This window comes from Silurus aristotelis, assembly GCF_946808225.1.
Source record: "Silurus aristotelis genome assembly, chromosome: 11".
Lineage (NCBI taxonomy): Eukaryota > Metazoa > Chordata > Actinopteri > Siluriformes > Siluridae > Silurus > Silurus aristotelis.
In genome coordinates, this window is record NC_139584.1 from 26,366,623 (window position 1) to 26,390,896 (window position 24,274).

A 24,274-nucleotide genomic window follows, 5' to 3' on the forward strand; every position below is an offset into this window, starting at 1 on the left:
AAAATCTGGTCGTTTGAACCAAAATGATCCTGCGAGATTTTATTTCTCCAACTACATTTACGTTCTCGTTGTAGGCGAACCTACAATTTTGTAAATTTCCAGTTTATTCCCATGTAAAGTTTCCAGTATTGATTTTAATTTGCAAATCCTAGTCACAATATTTTCAACCAATGCACAGTCTCGAACTGAACTTTTTTTTGTTTGTTTGTTTTGTAAATTTGGTTTCAGAACTAGTTTTTTGGCAAATGGTGTAGTAGACGTGAAAGCTGCATACGGGTTTCACCATCTATAAAGGGTTTTTTCAGTTTCTGAAATAGTTGCAAATATAGCATGGTGCAGGATGTGCACCTTGATCTACACTCTACCCACTGCTTTCACTTGCAAGCGTTAGGATGGTGATTAAAAAGCCCTCAGAACGCCGCATGTGCAGAGCAGATCGTTATAAAACACTTCTTTTTACAGTAAATGTTTACAGTAAATCTGTTGTCAAATCTCAGGAATAACAAGTGTTTTTCAGCTTTTTCTTAAACACGTGGAGAAAACCGACACAGCCTTCGTTTTCCTACTCACACATCCACAACACAGAACTTGATAACGACCACTTTCCTGGACAGATAGCTAATCTATTATTTGTCCAGGCCTGTAAGTAATATTTTATTCCCACTCACTAATCCTGCGCTTGTGGCAACGCAGGAGAATGATGCCAACCCTGATTTGGTATTATAATATTATTATATGGTCCTGATGGACATAATGGACTGATGTCACTTTCGGGCACTCACGCCAATTGGCATGAGCGATAGCATAAGCTGGGCAGTCAGTCTTGTCTCGTTTGTTGCCAACATGAGCGCAGGATGTAATACCCGCTCTGTTAGATCAGGCTACGTTCAGCACGACAGGAAGTCGCTGTAAATAGGGAAACCCCACACTTTGTGATCGTTCGATGTGGTCACCTGAAGCAGGGGACCGACCAGGGGCTTTCCCTTACTGTTTTTTTTTTGTTTTTTTTTATCCCTCATTGGCGGTTAACATGTGGAACGCACTCAGCTTCGCTGTTCTCTTTGACCTTTGACTTTCACCTTTAATTTCAAGGGCTTTCATGTGGTCGCAGGTCATGCCAACGTCGCTTAACCCACCAGAAGTTCTCTGCTATTGTGGTCGTTCATCCACGTGCGAATATCTCCGTTTGCTCCCGGGAATGCCTGAGCCCCATTGTGGTTATTAGAGAAGAAAGCCGTCTCGGCGATTATTAAAGTATCCGTGGCGGTTGGGGGAGCGAGACAGGCGGAGAGATAATTGCGGAAAAGGCTGTAATCAGCTTCACTTCTGTGAATACACACGGCTCTGTCAGAGCTATAACGCTGCATCAAACCGAACTGTGATTATGCAAAGACCTAACGTTGGTGTCGTTTTGTGTGTGTGTGTGTGTGTGTGTGTGTGTGTGTGTGTGTGTGTGTGTGTGTGGGTGTGTGTGTGTGTGCGCACAGAATGTGGCGTAAACTAACAGAGCTTGCAGCTGTGGTTTTTCTGTTGACTTCCTGTTTAGGTTTTTGTGCTGAAGGCAGTGCTATATAAGCAAAATGCTGATTGGTACATTCTGCGAGTCATGGTGTGTGTGTGTGTGTGTGTGTGTGTGTGTGTGTGTGTGTGTGTGTGTGTGTGTGTGTGTGTGTGTAATATATATATATATATATATATATATACACACACACACGCGCTCAAATTAATTTTTTAATGAGTTGTTGAAATAAGCGATAATATTCAACTTCCATAAAGTCTATGAGCAATGAATTCAGCCCTCAATCGCTAAGGCAATTTTATTTTTATTTTTTTAATCCGGTGTTGTTTTTCATGGTTCGTGGGACTTCATGTGGGTGAACCCTTTGTTTCTTGTGCCAGTATATTGTTACACCAGACATCTGTAAAGATGTTTTTCCTTTAAAATGAAAAAGGGGGGGGGTTGCTACGTGTGTTCGGTGTACATTTAATCCATACACATGCCCTGTGACACGTGAAAAGCATGCACTAACTAACTGAATACATTTTGTGTCTCTACAGAATCTGCACTGGGCAAGGGATGTGTTGCTAGGGAGCAGTGTCCCATGGCAACAGCTGAAGCACATGCCTGCACAAGGACTTTTTTGCGAGAGAAACAAAACCAATCTGTTCAATGTAAGTAACACGCAACCCCACGTACACAACCGAACCCTGCGGTTAATCAGTGGGATGAGGGTCAGTGTGTAGAGCAGCTTGGAAACTTAAAAACGATGAATGGACGTAAAAAAAACTACAAAAACAGTGTAGCCAGATCTTCGTTCGCAGTTATTTATATGCACGGAACGTTGACTTCATGTTGTTGATTACCATGTCATTGTTTCGAAATGCATGTGGAGTAGGACGTGAGATTTCCCCTTCACTTCAACTAGGAAACCCAAACCTGTTCCAGCATGACAATGCCCCTGTGCACAAAGCCAACTCTATGAAAGTGTGGTTTACACAGATTAAGACTATAGAGCGCGGAACTCAACCCTATTAGCCAGCATTTGGAATGAATTGGAACACTAACACGGAATACCTTGACTTTACGAACACCCTTGTGGTTGAATGAGCACAAATCTCTGTAAGCACTCTCCAAAATCCTAAATCTTCCCAGAAGAATGGTGGTTATTAAAGCGGAAAATAGGAACTAAATGTGGACTGGGATGTTAAAAGCACATACACATCTAATGGTCAGGTGTCCACAAACTTTTTTCTTATAATGTGTATTGACGTCTTGACTCTATTTCTCTCATTATTTGCAGTAAAATGCTTTTTATTATACGATATTGTTATTTTTTAATTCCTTTAAATTTGCGACGTGGTCATTTTTTTATATTTTAATTTCGAATCAGCGGCCAAGAAAGAGAACAGCAAGAAAGAGACTGATCACCCCCACCCCCCTTATTGGCTATTTAGCGAATGAGCGCACAAGCAAAAAAAAAAAATGAATACGCTTGTTGTCATTCTTGCTTGTTTTTGTAACTTAGCAGACATGATTGAAAAAGGCTACACCAATCAATTAGTAATGATCGTGGCAGATGTAAACACTAATTACTTTATATATTCGCAGTTCTAGCTCTTCCAGTTTTCCTGTTTGGATGCCGCATACACACTACTGCCACCTGCTGGTATTGGAGCGTTATGTTCCCTTACGCAAGCTCAAATCGTACAAAACACGGTTTGGTGTGTCAGATGCGCCTGTATAATAATCAGCCTAATTTGCGGCACAATCGGCCTCTAACTTATATAACTTAATCAGAACACCACCATGCTGTTTGGAAAATCAGGAAAATAAAATAATGTATTAGCTTGAGACCATGCTAAAATAAGTCGAAAAAAGTATCTCAGAACGTCAAACTGATTCCAAACAAGTCTTGCGATCAAAGTTATTCTATATGACAACATATGCTAAAACAATATACCGAATTAACAACATGCTCTCTTAATGACAAGATATTAAGTGTGTAACGTTGCACATATTTGTACCGAAAGTTTTTGGTATACGGCTTTCGGTTTGGTACACGTGTTCCGAATGCGGAACAGAGTTAAATTCGGAGTTTCCTCGGGAACGTATAAAGTGGCGGACCGCATGATTGTTTAGTCTCTGTCTCGCACAGTGAGCGCATTTTTTATTTTAATTTTTTTAAATTGAAAAGAAACAACAATGCCAGGGGTATGAAAAAGAAACTAATGTTAGCACAGTGTCACTGTGGCGACTCACTGCTATGATTTTTGATTAGTCACAAACATAGTTATATGCAGGATACAACTTGCAGTTAAATGAAAAGAAAAAGAAAAAAAATCTTGAATCTATATTGCTAGCATTAGCCGCTAGCCACTTCCTGGTGATAGCGTTATGCCCAGCTTCAAGAATTTCTCTTAAAAAATGAAATTTCTGACAATTCCACATATCGAGGGAGTGAATGAATGAAGGATAGTAGGAATGAAGACATTTGTTTGCTGAAATAAGCAGAGCACTTAAGTAGATCATTAAAAATTAAATGTTAAAGACAAAACTGGGAATTCCCACTTGGGGTGTAACAAATGCAAACTATTTAATTGTTTCTATTTGTAAAATTTTATTTAATCGATTAAATTTGTGGCAATTTAATTCAGTGACTCAATTTAATGAGTGTAATAAGTGTATTGCACTTTATTAATTTTATTCATTCAATTTTTTATCAAATATTTTGTATATTTCTTTTAACGGAGCATTTTATTATTTTTTTTTTAAAGATGTAAACTGTTAAAATGTTGATCACGAATATAAATAATAATAAACTGCGATATATTATATTATAATATATATAATAATAAACGACAAGCAATTGTACGTTTTGTATTTCTTCCCCCAAAATGTAAAGAAATTGAACCGAAGTTTGTGTACCGTTACATCCTACAAAATAATAAGGCAAAAAAATGGAATTAAAAGTGTGTGTGTGTGTGTGTGTGTGTGTGTGTGTGTGTGTGTGTGTGTGTGTGTGTGTGTGTGTGTGTGTGTGTGTGTGTGTGTGTGTGTGTGTGTGTGTGTGTGTGTGGCGCACATGCCAGTTTGTCATCATTATGTCTATAGATGATGCAGTGGGCGTGTGGATTTTATGTTTTGTAGTAAATGGTAAAAGATTTCCCTCTATATATATATATATATATATATATATATATATATATATATATATACACATACACACACACACACATGCACACACACACATAGAGGGGGAGAGAGAGATTAATTAAAGTCTGTTTCTTTCTGAAAAACCTGGCTGGATTTAGAGACCTCACTCCATGCAGACAGATGGCACTACTGTGAGTTGAATTGTGTGTGTTTTAAGCGAGTGAGTGTATGTCTTGGATGAAGCGTTGGCCTAAGCAGTATGGGTAGATGTTTTTTCGGAGCCGTGCAGGGCCTTAGCCCTCTCTGGGTGGCGAAGCTGCGGCCGCCTGGCACTGCTAACCTGCTGCCCGTCGTGCCCACCTGTCCCAGCTACCAGGACCAACCGTGTCTCCACCCACCAGCCACGTCTGTTGACTCGGAGCGTTAAGAGCGTATTCCTGCAGAAAACCTCTAACTTATTTATAAAGCAATGTAATGTATTTTGAAACAAAAACGAGCACGAAACACAGGGTTAATATACATTTTGGAAAAGAATGAACAAAGTATGGAATTTGATTTGATTTTCTGAGTATTGAAAAATATTTGTGTTTCTATACTACTGCTCTGTTTGTTTTTTCTAAAGTATAAAATTAAGAATATAGGTTCCCTAGTGGTCTAGTGGTTAGGATGCGGCGCGCTCACCAGCCATTAGGGTTGCACAAGCCTGGATAAATGGGGAGGGTTGCGTTAGGAAGGGCATCCAGCGTAAAAACGTGCCAAATCAAACATGCGGATGATCCGCTGTGGTGAGAAGCTAAAAGAAAGTATAAAATTAAGAATGTCAAAAAATATAATAAACAAAGGCTACGTCTGCACCGATCCGAATACATTTGAAAACGGCGTGTTCGTCCAAAAAAACTCAGTTTTCAACTTTAATTTTAGTCGTTTCCCAAAAGCAGTGGTGGACGAAGTACACGAAGCATGTAGTTGAGTTAAAGAAGCGATACAGCAGGTAAAATATTAATACAGTAAAAGTAAAAAAATGCTTCCTTTAAACTTTCACTTGAGTAAAAGTTCAAAAGTATTTGCGTTCAAATATGCTTGAGTATCCAATGTAATATATCTCCTGGTTTTTTTTTAATTTATTATATATATATATTTTTTTACCTAGTCGACTCAGTTTATGTGAAAAACAGAGCGCGCACTCGACCCTGATTGGTAAATTGCTGCGTGTTTGACCAGTAAAGTTTTTATCCACTAACTGTTTAACTCTGGAGCACTCTGCCGAATAAAAAAAGGAGGAACGTGGAGAAAAAAGTTTCCAAAGTCTGGGGTCATTTCAAACTAAAACGTAAAAAAACACAGTACAGCACGGGTACTATTTTAAAACGTATATTGAAATAGATTTTTTTTTTTTTATTTATATATTTGTTTGCGTTTTTGTTGTAATATGGCAAGTAAATGCACTAAATTGGTTTAGTTTTCACAGATATTCTTGTGTTGCAGTTTTAGCAATAAACTAATGACTAGGTTCATTATAAGAGACCCGTTTTTTCTTCTCTTGTATATCTAGAATTGCTCTTTAATAAAGGAAAAGTAGTTTTTATCCGATTACCCGATTAATCGACGGAATAATCGGTAGAATACACGATCACAAAAGAGAATCGATAGCTGCAACCCTAAATAAATCATAGATTTTAAAAAGCAACGTTTTCGTTGACTGGAAACGAAAATATATCAGGCAGCAGTTGCCCCCCCCTTTTTTTTTTTTATATTTATTTATTTATATATATATATATATATATATATATATATATATATAAAAATAAAAATCATTGACCTATCTTTTAACCAGTTTTTGAACAGTACATTGCTGCAGGTAGGGTGTTTAGTTCTGCCCATGAAGTTGACCCCTGGGGTGTCCACAGGCAAGTTGGGGATTCTCTCAGCGGGGATAAATGAAGTGCAAGTCAGCAGGAGTGCAGGGCAGGAAAGCATTTCAGAATAATGAACGATTGTGTAATGTGGCAGGTGCTGTCAGGCCTTTTCAGCTTGCTCTGATTTCTAAATATCTTTTCTGCAAAAGAAAGGGAGGTGGGTCATGGGTTAAACTGATTAAACTCTCTCTCTCTCTCTCTATCTCTCTCTCTTTCTCTCTTTCTCTCTGTGTGTGTAGAGTGTGCTACTTACAGAGAGCACTGTACGCACAATATGGGTCAGGCAGTCGCTGTTGCCTCGGTTCCTGAAAACACTCGTTGATTTGGAGAGACACAGTTTCTCAGGCTCACGCTCGCTCATATGCGCTTACATATGCTGCCACCCACACACTCCCCCAGGGCGAGGCCACCCACCACCTGCCACCACTGCTGCCGTTTTGGCAAACCAGCAACCGAACTGGGATAGAAGAGCATGAGATGGCCGCCTGCCTCCTTTCATTTACACGGATAACTTTCCATAATTGTCAACATAGTAAATTACAAAGAATTTCTCCAGTTTATATAAGCATAAGAACGGAAAGCACTCAGATGGGTTTTCCAGTTCTTCTCGATAGCGGTAGGTGGTGCAATGAACTTATACATAGCTCAAACTGGCCAGGGTGGATTGGAACATGATTAATAGTGTGATAATGAGGACCATGGAAACTATCTTCATAGCTGATTTTGAAACGTCTGCTTATTCCAGATACAGAAAGGCAGAAGGAATAAGTCGCTTACGTGTCTTATCGTGAGTGGAAAATAAGAATCGGCTGAGCGTTGTGACGGAGCATCACTGTTCAGCTCTTTACTGTTCAACTTGAATGTTTTTTTGTTTTGATTTTGTTTTTTCCACAGCCATTTTGCCAGCAGTTCCCCCAAGGGTACAAATTCAAGTTTTTTTAATTTGTATTAATGTATTAATTACGCATTAGTGACAGAATGATATAATGTCACTGAGGACTCATTTAGGGGATCTGTTCAATGTTGTGGAACCATTTCGTTAGTTCCTCAAGTCCTTTCTTTTGAGTACTGACAATAGAGACGTAGATGTTAATCCATGATTGCACGTCTTTTGCATTTGTACGTTGCATCCGCCGTATAAATCCTCACGAACAAGCTGTTACTATAGAAACTTTAAACCACAGGGGAAATGGGAGCTCGGTGATTAAGGCTCTGGGATACGGTTTGGAAGGTCAGGAAGCTGCCAATATCGCCACACTGCCACATTTGGGCCCCTGAGTAAAGGCCCTTAACCCTCTGTGCTCCAGGGGCCCTGTATTATGCCCAACCCCAGCTTCCTAACATCGCTGGGGTATGTGAAGAAAGAATTTTACCGTGCTGTAATGTAAATGTGACAAGTAAAAAAAAAAAAAGGATCTTTGCCTTTTTACCTTTTTAAATATAAAAACCGTTCTAGGGAAAGAACGAATACCACGTGCTATGAGCAGGTTTGGATATTATTCTGTACATGAATGAGATTGCAGGAAGCAGTAAAACATATTTCGTGCACTTGTAGGCGTCTATTGCAATTGTGTTTTGCGTGAGCGCACAGTTTATTGCAGAAACGTGTTGCAATGCTTTCTCCTTTGACGCTACACTTCGAGGAGTTGCTCTGGACAAGCGTGCCTTCTGTTTACTCGCTTTCAGCGAGGTTCTTCTCTGTTTGACAACAGGACATGGGGAGGTAAAACTGGGTGGCTGTGTGTGTGTGTGTGTGTGTGTGTGTGTGTATGCGGGTGCACGGTTGCCAGGGTGGAACCACAAGATAAGAGGAGAGAAAGCGGAAACCGTGCCTTTCTTCTCGCTCACACACATACACACTTTCGTCTCCTGCCGCCTGTTGCTTGTTCCCTCCTTCTCTCTCTGCGTGCGGCACGGACGGACAGCGCCGGAGTGGAGAATCGATCCTATTTGTCTATTGGTCTCTGCTTTCAAAGGGGGCCGGCTCACAGCTTCTGTACTGAAAGGGAAAGAGTGAAAGTAGGAGGGGGGGGAGTAGAGAGCGATAGCGAGAGAGAGGGAGGGAGGGAGGGAGGTAAAAGCAAAAGAAGGCAGGGATCAGAGTGAGTGTGTGCGTGGGCGTTTTGTTTTGCGATGGCAGCGCGGCTTAGAGGCGTCAGCGCGCGTGTCTATTCAAGGCGCACTCGTTCACCGCGATCGTTCTGTCGCTTTTGCTCGCGCGCAGCCCGTCGCGGACGCCTGGGACCGTAAACCTTTTCAGAGAAGGATCGGAATCACGGCATCTTCACTAACAGGATCGAGAGCACAGTAGCCTCTCCTCTGTGATGGTGAGTTTCGCTGGGTTTGTTTTTTTTTTTTTTTTTTACTCCGTGGGTTGTTTGCATGCTGTAAGAAAGCGTTGGTCCATTTGCAGGAAAGGAATGTTTCATGCCTCACCTCTGGATGTCGGATTACCCTGAGGGGAGGAGTTACAGAAAGAAAGAGGGAGACATTAAGTGAGGAAAAGAAGGAGAGGGACTCCACGATTTAAGTAAAGAATGCTTGAGTGGAGGAGGGGGGGGGGGCTGTTTTGTGTTGTGTGTGTGTGTGTGTTGTGCTTCGCACGACGATACTTCACTAGCACTCCTCACTCCATCTACTCTGCATCTCATCAAGGGGAACGGAGCTGCTATGACCACAAATGGAGAGAAGGAGTCCAAAATTGCATGAGTCAGAAAAGCCGGGAACCTTCTCCCTTCCCTGTGCCCCCCCCTCTCTCCCTCCTTCCTTCTCTCTTTCTTTCCTTTTGCAACGGAATCGAACTCTTGCGCCGTTGATCCTGCTTGCGGATCACACGCGCCTTGAGCTCGACTGCTCTATGACATAGAGTTTTACAAGCATTCCCTTGATTGACACGTCTATTCAGAGTGAACGCTTTGCTTCACTCTCTATCCTCTCGGTTTTTCACTTTCTCAGCCTGCATTCTTCCCCTGCCTCTGACATGTATGGCGGGGGAGGGAGGGAGTGCCTCGTTCAGATCCTATCAAGAACATAAGTTTCTGCATCAGGCCACAAAACTGTGCACAAAGTATTCTTCTGACGGCGTTCTCTCCTGTGCTGTAACTTCCTCCCGAGTTTATAAGGAGGAGTTTATTATTCCCGGCAGGCCCGGCGAACTCAGGGATCCGTGAGTTTGCTCCGTGCCGCTCTTAAGAGCCCAATGATTTTTCTGTCACTTGCTATCGATCATGTTAGAGACAGGCACGACTGATGTGTCTTTTTGGAAGCACTTGGGCAATTTAGTGAGGAGGACTGGAGGACGCCCTTCCATCAGCCTCATGTAGTTCATCCAAACTGGATGTAATCACAATGACTGTGTTGGTGGTTAATGGTGTTTGGTGACAGAAAACACTAAACTGACATTTATAACACTGGCGGAATTACAGGCAGCGATGTGCTTTAGAAATTACAACCAGTTCTTACCACTTTCTCTGATTTACTAAACCACCTGTCGTCTTTGCAAATTAACTAAACAGTGAATTACTGGTGGTATACCATTGAGTTTTGGGTGATTAACCTGAGGTTCCACAGCAGGTTTTTTTTGTGTATAGTCTTTGGGTCAAAGTCTTTCAACTTTGTGACAACAGTTAGGGGAAGAACCACACGTGGCTGGAAAAGTCGGGTGTCCCAATACTTTTGCCTGTATATTGTCTCTTGGTTAGTCAACAGTTTATTGCTCAGGATGTGTTCTGGTTGCTGAGGTTGAAAGGATGTTAATCTAGACCCTTGTTTTTGCCTCGTCATGAAGTCTAGAAGTCAGGATTCCCTCTGGAGGGGGACCGAGTGGGGAAATTCCAAGTGAAATGAGGTCAACGAATTCACACACATGAACATGAAAACATCAGGGCTGGATTTGTGTCATAGCATTCATGTTCGTTCTTTTGGTGCGCGTGTTTCGGTCAGAACGTTCCTATCCAGTCAGGTTTCGAAACGCTTAAGCAATAACGGCAGCCAGCTAAAAACAAAGAACCCAAAAACCGCCTTTCGTGTTTTCCCTTTCAATCCTCCCGAGTTTCTGTTCGATGTGAAGCTTTACATGCTCTGACAGCTTGCTGGCACATGCAGAGGATGTGGTGATACTGTTGATCTGGCAACCTTAACCAAGTATGCAGCTGTAAAGGCGAGTCGCTACGGTTACCTTTTTTAGTGCGGTTGGAAACTGTTGGCTTTTTTCTTTTTTTTTTCGAATTGCTGTGTACAGTGTTTGCAAAACCTCAGGACATTTTTTTGTTTTGTTTTGTTTTGTAACTAATTGCTGTTTTAATAATCATTTTAAAGGTATTACAAAATCGGAGAAATTACACATAAAAGAAATGGTATACGTTGCAAAAAAAAAAAAAAAAAAAAAGACACTAATGCTCCTGAAAAAAAACTTAATTAAAATTATGATAGAAACTTGGTTTTAAAAATGAACAGCTAGCTGAAGATTTAATACCTAATTAAATAATGGAAAGAAAAATATAAATAAAGCGAAATGGGTAAATGCAGTTTAAATAAAGCTAGTTGGCTTATTTATTTATTATATTTATTTAGTTATTTCTATTATGATTATAATGATTTTATTATTTATTCGTTAATTATTTATGATTTTAAAATATTGTATTTTACATAAATTTAATTAAATTAAATTACTTTTGTACTTTTTGTAGTCTTGTATTATTTGTAGAAGTAAAAATAAATAAATAAATAAAAAAAAACACAGCCGAAGTAGGTGTCATTATAAGTAGCTAAGCTACAAAACAAATTTATATTTAAAATAAAAATATATCATTCTTAATTTATTACTGTTTGGTGCTCATTACTTTTAATTGAGGCATTAAAACCATGTGATAGTAAAACACAGAGGACGTCTAGTAATACTGAATACACACCTTTTTTGTAACACACTCTCCATAGGAGCACAGTGCAGGAGAACGAACACCTGAAGAAGAAGCACTTAGGAAAAGCTTGTTTCCACGGCCGCTGTATGCTTTTCTTAGAAAGAAAGAAAAAACACCTGCAGGAATTCTCGACTCGTGAGATGCTGGTGTTGAGTGTGCAATGCTGATATTCAGGAAAGACCAGGGTTTTTTTTTTTATGGGTGTAACCTTATTTTAAAACCTTCTGCAAATGTATATGAGGGTGAAAGGGTTACGGTAGGATATTATATTTAATAATCTGTTATAAAATTACCAACACACGTCCAAATCTTGTGTAGCATTGTTACAGAAAGTGGCTTTTTTCCTCTATGAAAGAAATAAAAGAGGGGTCGGTTAAACACATGAGGTGATTAGATCTCACACCAAAAAAAAAAAAAAGCCCCAAAAAAGTCTCAAAAAAGCCCCACCCTCTTGCCTATTAGTGGGTGCTTTTGTTTTGCAATCAAAACTGGAAATTGCCACTAAAGGCCTGTAAATTTACAGTTTTATGGCCAGAAGTGTGTGTCTGTATATATACAGAAGATCACAGGTTCAAATCCCACTACGACCAAGCTGCCGACCAAGCTGGGCTCTTGAGCAAGGCCCCTAATTTATATATTAAATAATATATAAATTATATGTCCACCATTGGCTGAAAGTACGCCATGACCGATCTGTCAATCAGAACAATAACATACAATTCAACCAATTGTCATTCACCTGAATCCAATTTTCAAAGATTTGCCACCAGAGAGGGAAAAAAAAAAAAAAAAGAGTTGAAGGAATAAGTGACTTTAAGAAAAAGATTTAATAACTGAGTTTATTTACAGTCTGCAGACACAATAAATGCCACTGAATGGATTAAACCAGTGGCAATTAATAAAACACTTTCTGAAGACAGTGAGCCCACAATCCCACAAGTCCAGGATTTCAGTAATCTTCACTAGAAACAAACCCTACCCCACACACTTAATCTCTATTCTTTTTGGAAGATGTTCCACTAAATTTTGGAGTGTGCTTGAGGAGACTCATTCAGCCTCGATAAGCTACTAATGTAGGCCTGGGGCGCAGTCAGCGTTCCAATTCTTTCGTGTTCAGTCGGGGTGAGTTCAAAAGGGGCACAGGGGCAAAGTCAAGCTGGAACAGGTTGGGGTCTCCTATATCAACCGAAGGAAAAATTGATGCTACTCTAATCCAAAAACATCATATACAATTGTGGGCCTTTACAGTTTGGGGGGGGAACACATATGGCTGGAAAAAAGTTGTGTCCCAGTACCTTTGTTTATATAATGTTTACAACTTTATTGGTTCCATCACTTTTACTGTGCAAGTCTTAGCTTAGAAAAGGAAATCCAAACAGAGTTCCTAAATAACCTGTAAGTGGGCCATATGTTTTGTGCCAGATAGTTATATAAAGCATTATATAACTGGCTAACATTCTGTGCTTTTGTCCCATATCACACATAACTCAGTCCTGGCTGCTTTTACTTTAATCACTGAGCTCCTGCAACTATAGAAAATGTCTCTGTGATTGTCCAGGTTTTTCCACAATCCAGACAATGTCTCAATATTTTTCCACATTTAATGTTTTTGGGCACTCATTTCCTCAAGTATGGGTGATGAAAAGGATGTGTGCAATTTTGACGATAGTTTTATAAAACATTTACAATATCTCTGAAAAATGTACACGATATGGACAAAAGTACCGGGTCACCGAACTTTTAGAGCCAAATGCCATATGGGATTCTTCCGACTTGGAAGCACATAATTGTAGAATGTCTTTGCATGTGGTAGCCGTAACGTTTCCCTTCACCTGAAGCATGACGGTGCACAAAGCCCGCTCCATGAAGATATGGTTTCCATGGGTTTGTGTGCAAGATCTTCTCTGACCTCAACCCTATTGAACATCTTTGGGATGAATGTGAACACTGACCTCGCCCCAGGCCTCCTCACCTCACCCTCATCAGTACCTGCCTTTACTAAACCACTTCATGAAGATTTCAGACATTGGATTTAATGATTAACATTTTGCATATATGCCAGTTCTCTATCGTTGAACGTTGAAAGGCTCTGACGTGGAGGAGTTGCTGTTTTATTGTAGAATGTCTAATGATCTCAAATGTTGAGCTAATTAACGCGTTGCTGAACCCCAACTGACTGTATAAGGACATTACTCATAATCACACACTCCAAATGCGTATATTTCTCACTCTCCGGTGTATGTAATGTTTTTAATGATTTATAATCACACACTCAAAATCACCCTAATGAGGAAGGGCTCCCCTTTTGAGTTCGGTTCAGTCGCCCCAGGTTTGCTCATCGGAGGATAAATACGCAGATTTAATTAGAAGTGAACTACATTGACAATGTCCATTGTGAGAAGTGCAATAGAAATCAACTTGAAAATGAAATCTCCACAATCACACTCCAAAATATAGTGGAACATCATCTTAGAGGAGTGGAGGTTTTTCTAAAAGCAAATGGAGGCTAAATGTTGTTCAGAAAGTACAAAAAACCCTGATTAACTCACAGGCTTACAAATTGTAAGCCTTTATCTGGGAGAAGACATGCAGATGATATACAGGGCTTCACTGGCATTTCCAGCCCAGGTTCCTCTCTGAGCTGTCGAACAGTGTGATTTCGACTTTAGTGCAGTTGACTCGGGACATGGCAGAGACTCAGGCACAGCTGGTAGAATTACATCTGCTTTTCTGTCAGTACATCCCCTTCTGTCTATCCATGTCTTTGTCTGTTTGTCTTTCTATTTTAGTCCGTCTCTTTCAATTTCCCTCTCTTTTTTTTCTTTGTGCTTCTATGTCTGTCTCGCTCTATCAGTCTTTCTTGTTTTGCCTCTTCGTGCTTGTGTCTCTTGGTCACTCCTTCTTCTTATTATCTGCCTCTTGGAATGCATGTGTAGCGCCCCCTACCCTCAACCTTCAGTTGGGTGGCGCACCAGGTTCTAACCGTGTGTGTCTCTTGAGTATTATTTTTCCTTCCTATCACCCTTTCTGTTGACACTAACACCAGTATGTGGATTTACCCTCCTTCAGTTGAGTGTCCCTTTTTCCCTCTTTCTGTCTTGCATGAATTGCATGCATCTTTATCCTGTCTGTTTCTCGCTCTCTTTTTTCTCTCTCCGTCTCTCATTGTCCCCCTCTTTCTTGCTATGTCTCTCTTTATGTCTGTCCCTCTCTTTCCGTCTTCATCTTTCTGTATCATTTTGCTAATATATATATTTCCGTCCTCTTGTCTAATTTCATTTATCTGGACCTACAGATGTGCATTTTGTCCCTGTATATTTATTTCGAGAGTACAGAGTAAACACAGTAAACGAAACAGATGCCAGGCATATAAGGGCAAGTAATTACTCCTCATCAGCTTTCTGTTTAACCATAAATCCCCTCCCACGTTCACTCATCTGCTCATTAGCATGGCTGATCGGGAAACTCTACTTCCTCCATTTCCTTCCTCCTCATTCGGCCTCTGTCACCCCCACCCCCCACACTAGATCATGAGAAGATACCGTGAGCTGTCATACTGTAGAACTGTGATCTATGAACTGATAAACCGCTTTCAGCCCATTCTCTCTGTGTGTGCGTGCGTGCTTGTGTGTGTGTGTGTGTGTTTGACCTCCCACTACCAGTGGCAGTTATAGAAAATGTCCAGATGTGTAACAATGTAAAAATGCAAATGCTATGAAAAAAGTCCATGTATTTTGCATGTGCCATGGCCGTAGTGTAGTGGAGAATCTGGAGTCACGGTTCGCACATACTTTGTTTTTGTCGTTTACTATTTAAAATTGCAATTTTTATATATACGATCTTAACAGGTGGTTTCACGTAGTTAGATTTATGTGTAGTTTCCGTGCATTTCGAACGGAAACACAAATTTAGCCTTTCAGGGGTGTGCGATATTGACACACAATACATTTTATCGTTAACGATAATCAACGCTATTTTGCTGAATGTGTTATTGTGCTGGTACCTTAAGGACAACTGACTCCTAGAATTTCTGCTATTCTTCACATTCTGTGTGGTGATCACCTTACAGCAGTGACCGAGACGAATCTTTTCCTAGAAGTTTAAACAGATTATTTGACCATTATAGCCATTTTTCTCACATTTTCATAGATTTTTGGCTGTTACCAAGCAAATCAAAATTACTATTTTATAATATAATATAAATATAATATAAAATTGTAGAATATTTTAACAGATTACATTTTTTTTATTTCACTTAGTAAAAACTAAGTAAACTATAGGAAATTATATAAATGTACACGTTTTCTGCCCCAATATCTATAATTTTTTCAAGATACAACTTCATGCAGCCTAAGAACACGTTCGAAATGTACACGCGCCCTAATCCGACCTACTAGACTTTTGTCACGTAACGTACGTGTGCATTCTGTAGGTGTGTTTTGTGGTTTATTCAATCGTGTCAAATCTCACAAATCAATAATTACGATATCTTAAAAGTATTGAGTGGAATAATTTAGTGGTGGTCCAAATAATGTGGACACAAAAATGATTTGAATGGTTTATTTTTTTTTTTGGTTTTTTTTTTTACAATCGCCATCGTCTCCAAGCAGCGTTTTATAATGTAATTGTAAGAACAAAATTCTATTTAAATGTGTGTTTATCCCCGACGATAAACAGACATAGATTTGTATGTATGCGGTGACATAGAGGGTATGAGGAAGAAACCTTGAGAGGAACCAGACTCCAGACCCCATCACTGGATTGTGATTATGAGTAATGTCCTTTCTACAGTTTTACAGTCAGTTTGGAGTAGTGGAACCAGGAGCTCTTGAACAACTCATTAATTAGTTTAACATCTGAGATCATTAGAGATTCAACAACCAAAACAGCAACTCATCCATTACAGAGCTTTTAAATGGTCAACCGAAAAGTGGATTTTTGGCCAAATTTCCTTGCGTATTATGGTCATGTGTAAGAAAATGCAAACACAGCAGTCTTACCAACAGCAGTTAAAATGCTCTGTGTCTGAAGTGATCAGCCACCATGTAGATGGATAGCAAAAGCGCAGCATAAACGACTCGCAAAGTTTCACCGACGCCAAAACAAAAAAGCGCGCATAAACACAGTCACTGTACAGCAGACGCGGTTTGTTTAAACACCCTGCTGAGAAGAAATTTCTCCCACAGGACCGAATGAATGAGTCTGTGATTATTTTCCACCGTTGTTCGCATGGACAGCGATCAGCAGAGCGAAGGAAGTACAACGAGGCTTGACTTTTCCCTTAGATGGTCGCGTTGGCGATGCGATTTCTCAGCAAGCGTATAATTCTTGATAAATCATGTTGTATAAGCAGACGGAGATATAGAGCTTTTAATGGAGATACAGTGAAGGAGAACCATTTCAGTTTAGGAATGCCTGTAGCTTTCAGAATGATATATATCTGAGTAAACATCAGAAATTGAATTTTTTAAAGAGCTGCATCACAAATGATGAAATTGTTTTGCTTAAGAAAGTCGGAAGGAATGAGTTATATGAGAAGAGCTTATCTACTACTAAAAATAGCTTGTCTACTTTTAAAAATAATGAATTCCTGATAGTCTCTTTAGAAAAAAAAAAAAACATGTTTAGGCCATAAGATCAGGGGTTTATGTGTTGTTTAATGTGTTAGTAATAAAATGTGTAATATTATTTCGCATAGTTTTTTTTTACATTTTTTTTTATTATTATTATTATTATTTTAGACATTTTCAATTATATGTGTTATATATTATATATAGGGTTGCAAAATTCCAGGAATTTTCAAGACTGGAAACTTCCCATGGAAGTTAATGGAAATAAACCGGAAATGTACAAAATTGCAGGTTAGTTTATACCGTGAAAAAATAAAATGTTTCAGTTTAATTTCTACCCTGAATATTCATCATTCACATGCACACAGCACACTTACTGCAGGGCTACGGAGGCCACGCCCCCCTACATGCACTGTGCATTTAACCAGAACATAACGCATCATTTCTTAAAATTCTGCACACAAAATAATATCAAAAAATATATCCCTCTTGGCGGATATTCACTTAAATTACATAAATATTACAAATTATACAAAATTATACAAACAATTATTATGCATTCATGCCTTAAACAAAATGTTGAGATTTATATATGATAGTTTATATACATTTTCCCAGATTTTTTATACATTTCCGAAATTCCCCAGATGACGTTCCGAAAGTTTCCGTCCTTCTGCGACCATCATTATATGTTCTTTAAAAAAATATTCTTCTCTTTCTTCTTCTTTGCCTTTAAATAAAATGTAAAAGATAAGGCTGTTATAAAACATAGTAATAAATATAACATTATCGATGAAGCTCCCTCTTGTTTGGACCACAAGGTGCCCCCTGATCTGAGCAGAATTTCTAGCTTTGGCATGAAGGATGTGGAATTTCAGCTCGGTGGAACCCTGTTGTATAAATAATCATTAGAGCGTTAGCTCAGTCTTCAGTCTGCTGAGTGGAGATTACCCAAACACACTTGTGGTTATGGATGCATCACGGTGTAAAGAGAAGGCAGAGAGGGAAACACGAAGAGATGAGGAACGACCGGAGTTACTACGGCAGGAGGATGGATTGTAGGCAGGAGATGGAAAAAAGGGGGGGGGAACGTCGGCAGATTGCTGGCACTTTTCTCTCTCTGCATGGCCTGTGCCCAACACATCAAAAGCTCATTCTGTCCAACCTCAGAACAGATGGCCTTACAACAATAATATTATGCCTACGCTCTTCTCTTCTACCTCACATCACTTATTTTTTTCCTCTCCCACTCTTCCATTCCGCACAGCCTTCTGTCTTCTGACGTCCTAATAATCGCATCTTTTTATGACTATTGATGTCTTACTTAGTTTTTAAAAAACACTGATTCTCTCCTCTCGTTGAATCGATAGTTTTTTTGTTTTGTTTGTTTTTGGGGTTTTTTTTCTCTCTCTTCTGTTTCTTTTTCGCTAACACCTCGTTTTCTCCGTTTTTTGATTCCAGGGCATCTGGCGTATTCCTGTAGATGAAATCGATCGCCCGGGTAGTTTCGCCTCTCATATGAACCGATCCATCGTGCTGTTGCTGGACGTTCTGTCTCAGTTAAGAGATCACGACACGCTGCTGAAGATTTCCCTCATGCTCCAGAGAACCCCTGATCAGGGAAAGTAAGATCAGCGTTCATTTCCTGAATGCCGTTTTAATTTATCGTGGAAACGGGCGCCGGTGACGGGCACCGTTTATCAAAAGTGTCTGTCTTCTGTTTTTACGAAGCCGCGGCTTGCGCCTCTGTGTCTGATCAGCAAAAACTCTTGCAGCGGTGTCTAAATTCTTTCCCCTTTTCCTTTTTTTTTTGTGTTTCCAGGAAATTTTTGCGCGATGTGGATCGGCAGGTCTCGGCTAAGCGCGCCTTTTTCTTCACTGTGAAAGTGCTGGAGGACAATCTGGATAAACTCACCGCGGTATGTCAGCAGTCCATTAGCTCACGTGAAACGCTCATCGCGCCGCTCTCATTGTGCGCCCTGATTACCATCGTGACTCATGCGCCGCAGGAAGCAGGGTTCGACGAGCTTCAGCAGGGTTTAGCCCTAACAATTAGCCTGTCGCATGCTCTCTTCTCTCTCAGTATTTATTCACCTGTTCTCTCCACAGGTGTCTGATCCTTCTAAGACTTTGACTTCCTCCATGGGTGAAATGACCACAGCAGACGTGTCCAGCCGACCTCCTGCAACAGAGGACGCGAAATCTTCTCACCCCGTCAAACCATGCCTTCCGGACTCGTCTTCGGCGCCAGGCGTCGATCTCGCAACCTCGGGCCCATGCCAGCCTCTAGCTCCTCTCTCTCAACCAGATTTGGAACCAGGAAACCAGAACCAAGGCACATCAGCACCTTCTCAGCCCACAGAGGTTCACTCCACCCTGGTGGAGCCTATGGAGCTCGAACCATGGACAAAGCCGGGGCACTTACAATCAACCACTGATAGCGTTTCCCATGAGCAGGGAACCGCCAGATCTGCATCAGAGGGCACAGAGAGGCGCCTGGAAAGCACTCGGGCTCCGGAGCTGTCACTAGAGGAGCTGAGCATCAGTTCCAAACAGCAGCTGATGCAGGTCCAAGCAAGCAGAGGAACACACGCCATGACCACAGCGCGGCCAAACAGGAAGAGGAAGCTGATTGAGGACGTCGAGTCGGGCAAGACGCTCTTACTCGATGCGTACAGGGTGTGGCAGCAAGGGCAAAAGGTCATGACTTATGACCTGGGGCGCATTGAGAAGATCATGTCCGAGACATACATGCTAATCAAACAGGTCAGTAGCATTCATTTATTATTATTTTTTAAGATTATTCTTTTATTTTTTCTGTGATTTGCATTGGAATATTTGATAATTACCATCGTGCTACTAGTGATACACAATATGAGACCCAATTTCATCATGAGTGTAACGGACTTCAGAATCATTGTATTTATTTCTCCAGAAACATTTTCTTTCGCTTCTTATGTGACCCAAGATCATAAAACGCACCCTTTTTTACCCATGAGCAGTGAAGTGAACACCGATTATCTCTTGATCATGGCACCTGTTAGTGGGTGGGATTTATTATACTGCAAGTAAACATTTTGCCCTCAAATTTGACGTGTTTGAAGCAGGAAAAATGGGCAAGCACCAAATTGTGATGGCTAGACGACTGGGTTGGGATTGTTTTGGCAGCAAAAGGGGGACCATAATGTTATGCCTCATCGGTGTACATTCTTCACTTATTGAAAATATTCCATATATATTTTTAAAGAAAGAGGAACCCAAACGTTTTCTGACCCAAACAGTGGGGACGCACGTCTCTCGGCAGACTTTACCATCCCATTGGTCTCTCTGCTTTTGTTTCGAACTCGCGTTTCTTTATTTTCCACTATGACTCGCAATGTAAAATATCGACAATGCTGATAATCTTTATAACAGTGTATTGATGGGGAAATCCTTAGCCTTCTGTTTGATGACTCAGCAGAAAAGCACTATTGCTATATTTACCTGCATGATAATAGATCAAAGCACTTTCTTAGTCAATATTGCTCTCAGTTAGGGTGAGTAATTTCTTCATATATATATATATATATATATATATATATATATATATATATATATATATATATATATATATATATATATATATATATATATATATATATATATATATATATATTCACATGATTATTCCCCTCCTTAAACTGTTTCACATTTTATAGTCTAAATCCTAAATGATTTAATTCTGAAGTGCCATAAATAGATAAAACTCTCAATAGGTGGATCACTAAAGGTAAAAAAAGGGAAATCCAAATGTCTACCGATGTGCAATAAGTCACATAATTACATGATAAGTACAGGTGTTTCTGGAAAACAGTGTAAAGACCAAAGAGCAATCAAAAAACGTCCAGGACAGGTTTGGTTATAAAATACCCCTGACTTTGACCATTTTGTGGAGTGCAATTTAAATCTGTTACCCAAAAGCTGTAGGGAATATAAAGCAAGCACAACTGCAAAGAAAAAGCCGTTACAAACAAACAAACCCCGTAATATTTGATGCCTTTGCAATGTATTGCCTCGAAATAGTGTCTTCATTTGATTGACTGTTCAACTATTCTGTGGAATCCTGTTGATCCGTGTTTATTTACTAATCCTGTTAAAGAGTAATAAAGCTGGTAATGCTTTTGCCCTGCGCGCAAACTCGGCCTCTTAAATTATACTGAAGGGAAAAACAAACCGCTTAAGTTATTTATTAAGTTATATTAAGTTATAACCGCTTAACCATTAAGGGTTATATCATTATGTTTAATGGGTAATGGCTTATGTTAACACACACATACACATGTGTGTACACGCACAAAACAGCCCAATCTTCTACTAGTCCATTATCAGCCTCTACCTCAGTCGCACTAATACACCTCTCATTTCTCTCCTCTAATTACATCTACTGCTGTTGTCTTTCCGTTTCGCCGCAGCTCTTTCTGATGTCCTGCGTGCCGTGTGTTCGGCTTTCACACGTGGCGATTTCTCGAAAAAAAGTTATGTCCATTAATCAGTCCGGATCTTTTTTATTGCATAAGCTGGTGTAAGAGAGCAGGTCCTGATGCTTGCGGTGTGTCACACATAGGGTTGGAAATTTTCAAGATGGGAAACTTTCCATGAGAATTAATGGGAATAAACTGCGACTTTACAAATTGCAGGTTCGCCCATAACAAGGAGCTTCAATGTATTTGGGTTAAAACAACCAGATTGAATGCACTTTCAGTTTCAATTTCTACCTGCACATTCATCGATCACATGCACACAACACACATACTGCAGGGTTTTTGAAGCCACACCCCCTACATGCACCGTGCATTCCTTCATAACATACACATCTTTTCTTAAATCCTGCACATAAAATAACGTAAACAAAAGAAAATGTCCGTCTTGGCGAGTGTTCACGTAAATTACATAAATATTACGTACATTTGTTGTACAATACAAATATCAAAAGGTTTATAGTTATGTTTGTATTTCATAGTTTCTCCAAATTTCTTATTAACTCCCATACATTCTTGTAAATTCCCATAATTCCTGGAAAGTTCTCGTGCAAGTTTTCCACCCCTTTGCAGCCCTTACTCACTGTACTCTGAATAAGAGCCCAGCGTGGAACAGATTTTGTATTATTTTTTTATCCAGCTCCCTTCCACTCTTGCAAAATTTCTGACCATTACTGCCCCCTGTCTCTCGCTCCCCGCGATTTTTGTGCACGCTCCCAAACATTCCTTCACAGCTTATAAAGATGGTGTAAAAATGTACACAAGTGTTAGGGCTACGATTAACTTACGGAATTATCAGACATAAACCAATAAACTGGTAGTAAAACAAAGCAACGCTAACGCTTTTTTATTAGCCTTAAAAAAAAGTAACGTTCAAATCCAAACATTACAACTAGGGGGATCTGCAGGCTCGCGGGACTCGCGCTATATTTGTTTGATCGCTCACTCCCACCTACGACAAAAGTAAAACCGCCCTCTCGTGCCAGGTTTGCATTGGGTCCCACGGAATCTCAATCCCCATGCAGCTCTCCAGTCGGTTCTATAGACATTTATGGAACTATAAATCAACATACAGGGTTCGCACAATGTTTGGAAGACGGTACACAGCGACGCATTTGTTTCCTGAGGCAGGAGTCTAAGCGAGTCCTGCTGTCTGATGAATGACGCCTTGCTTCCTCCACTGTAACTAGACAGAGGGGAAAAAACCCTGCTCCTTATTGACCTTTGCAAAAGTTTTTAGTTTGGTGCGTATGTTGAAACTTACACTAAATTGGCGAACTAAATTGGCGAACATGTACCCTGTAACTATAGTAACCATTTCAAAGTCCCACTACAAACATTGTGGCAGACTCAAGAACGCTTTTTTACTAGACAGATTAATCAGCTTGCACAGACATTTACATTCTTTTCTGAATCGGGAGCCTGCAGGTGTGTGGAAACCCTAACAAACAAGAGCAAACGCGATTCCAAAACATGCTCTTTATATTGCTCTAAGTAAATAAAGATTTAAATATGGTGCGGCTACAGATATTTTGTCGGATCATCTACCCGTTTGTTTCCTTAGCCAACTATCTTGTACACTTTTACGTTAAGTCGGCGACCACTTTTCATCTTGTCAGTTACTAGGCAACCAAACATGGGTAGACTTTGGAGCTTTCATTTGCCCAGTGGGCTGTCTAATGAATCCCCCTCCCCCCCATCCCACTCCGTCGTACACATGCGTACACGTATGATGTATAGGAATATGTGGGTGGGATTCCCACATTCTACATACAGTCAGTACCCTCTGAAAACACTAAACGACAAGACAAGGTCTCTTCATTTTACCGTACCTGTAGATATTTGGGTCGGGGAATCGCTTTGATATTTGCATCTAAAAGCGAACAACTTAGAACTTTAGAGACAGCCCACCCAATTTTTATGTGAGCAAAAGTATTAGAACATCGTCTTGTATGAAGTAATACTGTTGCAATAACGGCATCAAGTTGCCGATTCTCCATTCACCAATCTGTTTCCTCTTTTGTTTTGTTTTTTCCAGGCCTGTTCTGCAGCTTCACTTTGAGTTGCTGTTTGATTTGTGGGGTTCTGCATTGATCTAATCAATATAAAAACTTTTATTGTTCCTCTGATGAAGTCCGTTGTTGTGTTGGCAGCGTGTTTTTGGATTGCTGACTTGCTGCATGATGAGGGTTTCCGGTCCCCCCCCAATTAGATTGGATGCATTTCTGTGTTAATAGACAATGTTTTTATATACTTCGGAATTCATTCTGCTGCTTTCAGCATGAATAAATCACAAATAAAGATAATGGAGCAGACAAGAAAGCCTAAGCCATGAAGCTGCCTTCATGTACTTGACCGATGAGCATGTGTGTTTTGGATCATGAGCAGATCCTTTCTTCCTCCACACTTTGGCCTTTCTATCATTTTGGTTCCGGGTGGATGGATGGACGGACGGACGGACGGCAATCTATATAAGTTTTCTTTCATCAGTGGATTGTGATACGTTCTCACCTGCCCTGTGGAGGTTGTTGGTGATGCCCCTGACTGTTGTTTTTGGCTTTTTCTTCACAGCTGTGATAATGTTTGTCATCTGCTGTTAGTTTCAGTGGCTGACCTGTTTGAGGTCTGGTTGCCATACCCCCATGTTTAATTTCTTTTCTTTGTTTTTCAGGACTTTCCAAATTGTTGAATTGACCAT

At 40.1% G+C, this 24,274-nt stretch overlaps 1 protein-coding gene across 10 annotated transcripts in view; it reads left to right on the forward strand.

The window, feature by feature from the left end:
- The window catches only part of cabin1 (calcineurin binding protein 1), a 58,147-nt gene that overhangs the window by 23,090 nt on the left and 10,783 nt on the right, over positions 1-24,274 (forward strand). For 5 of the 10 annotated variants that reach the window (XM_083553996.1, XM_083554000.1, XM_083554001.1 and 2 more), the window contains 5 exons: positions 2,059-2,172; positions 17,267-17,350; positions 18,521-18,684; positions 18,882-18,978; positions 19,169-19,825. In XM_083553996.1, coding sequence (XP_083410122.1) covers positions 2,059-2,172; positions 17,267-17,350; positions 18,521-18,684; positions 18,882-18,978; positions 19,169-19,825 — 1,116 coding nt within the window. The remainder of the gene's footprint in view (positions 1-2,058; positions 2,173-17,266; positions 17,351-18,520; positions 18,685-18,881; positions 18,979-19,168; positions 19,826-24,274) is intronic. The other 5 variants (XM_083553999.1, XM_083554002.1, XM_083554003.1 and 2 more) reach the window with 1 other exon arrangement.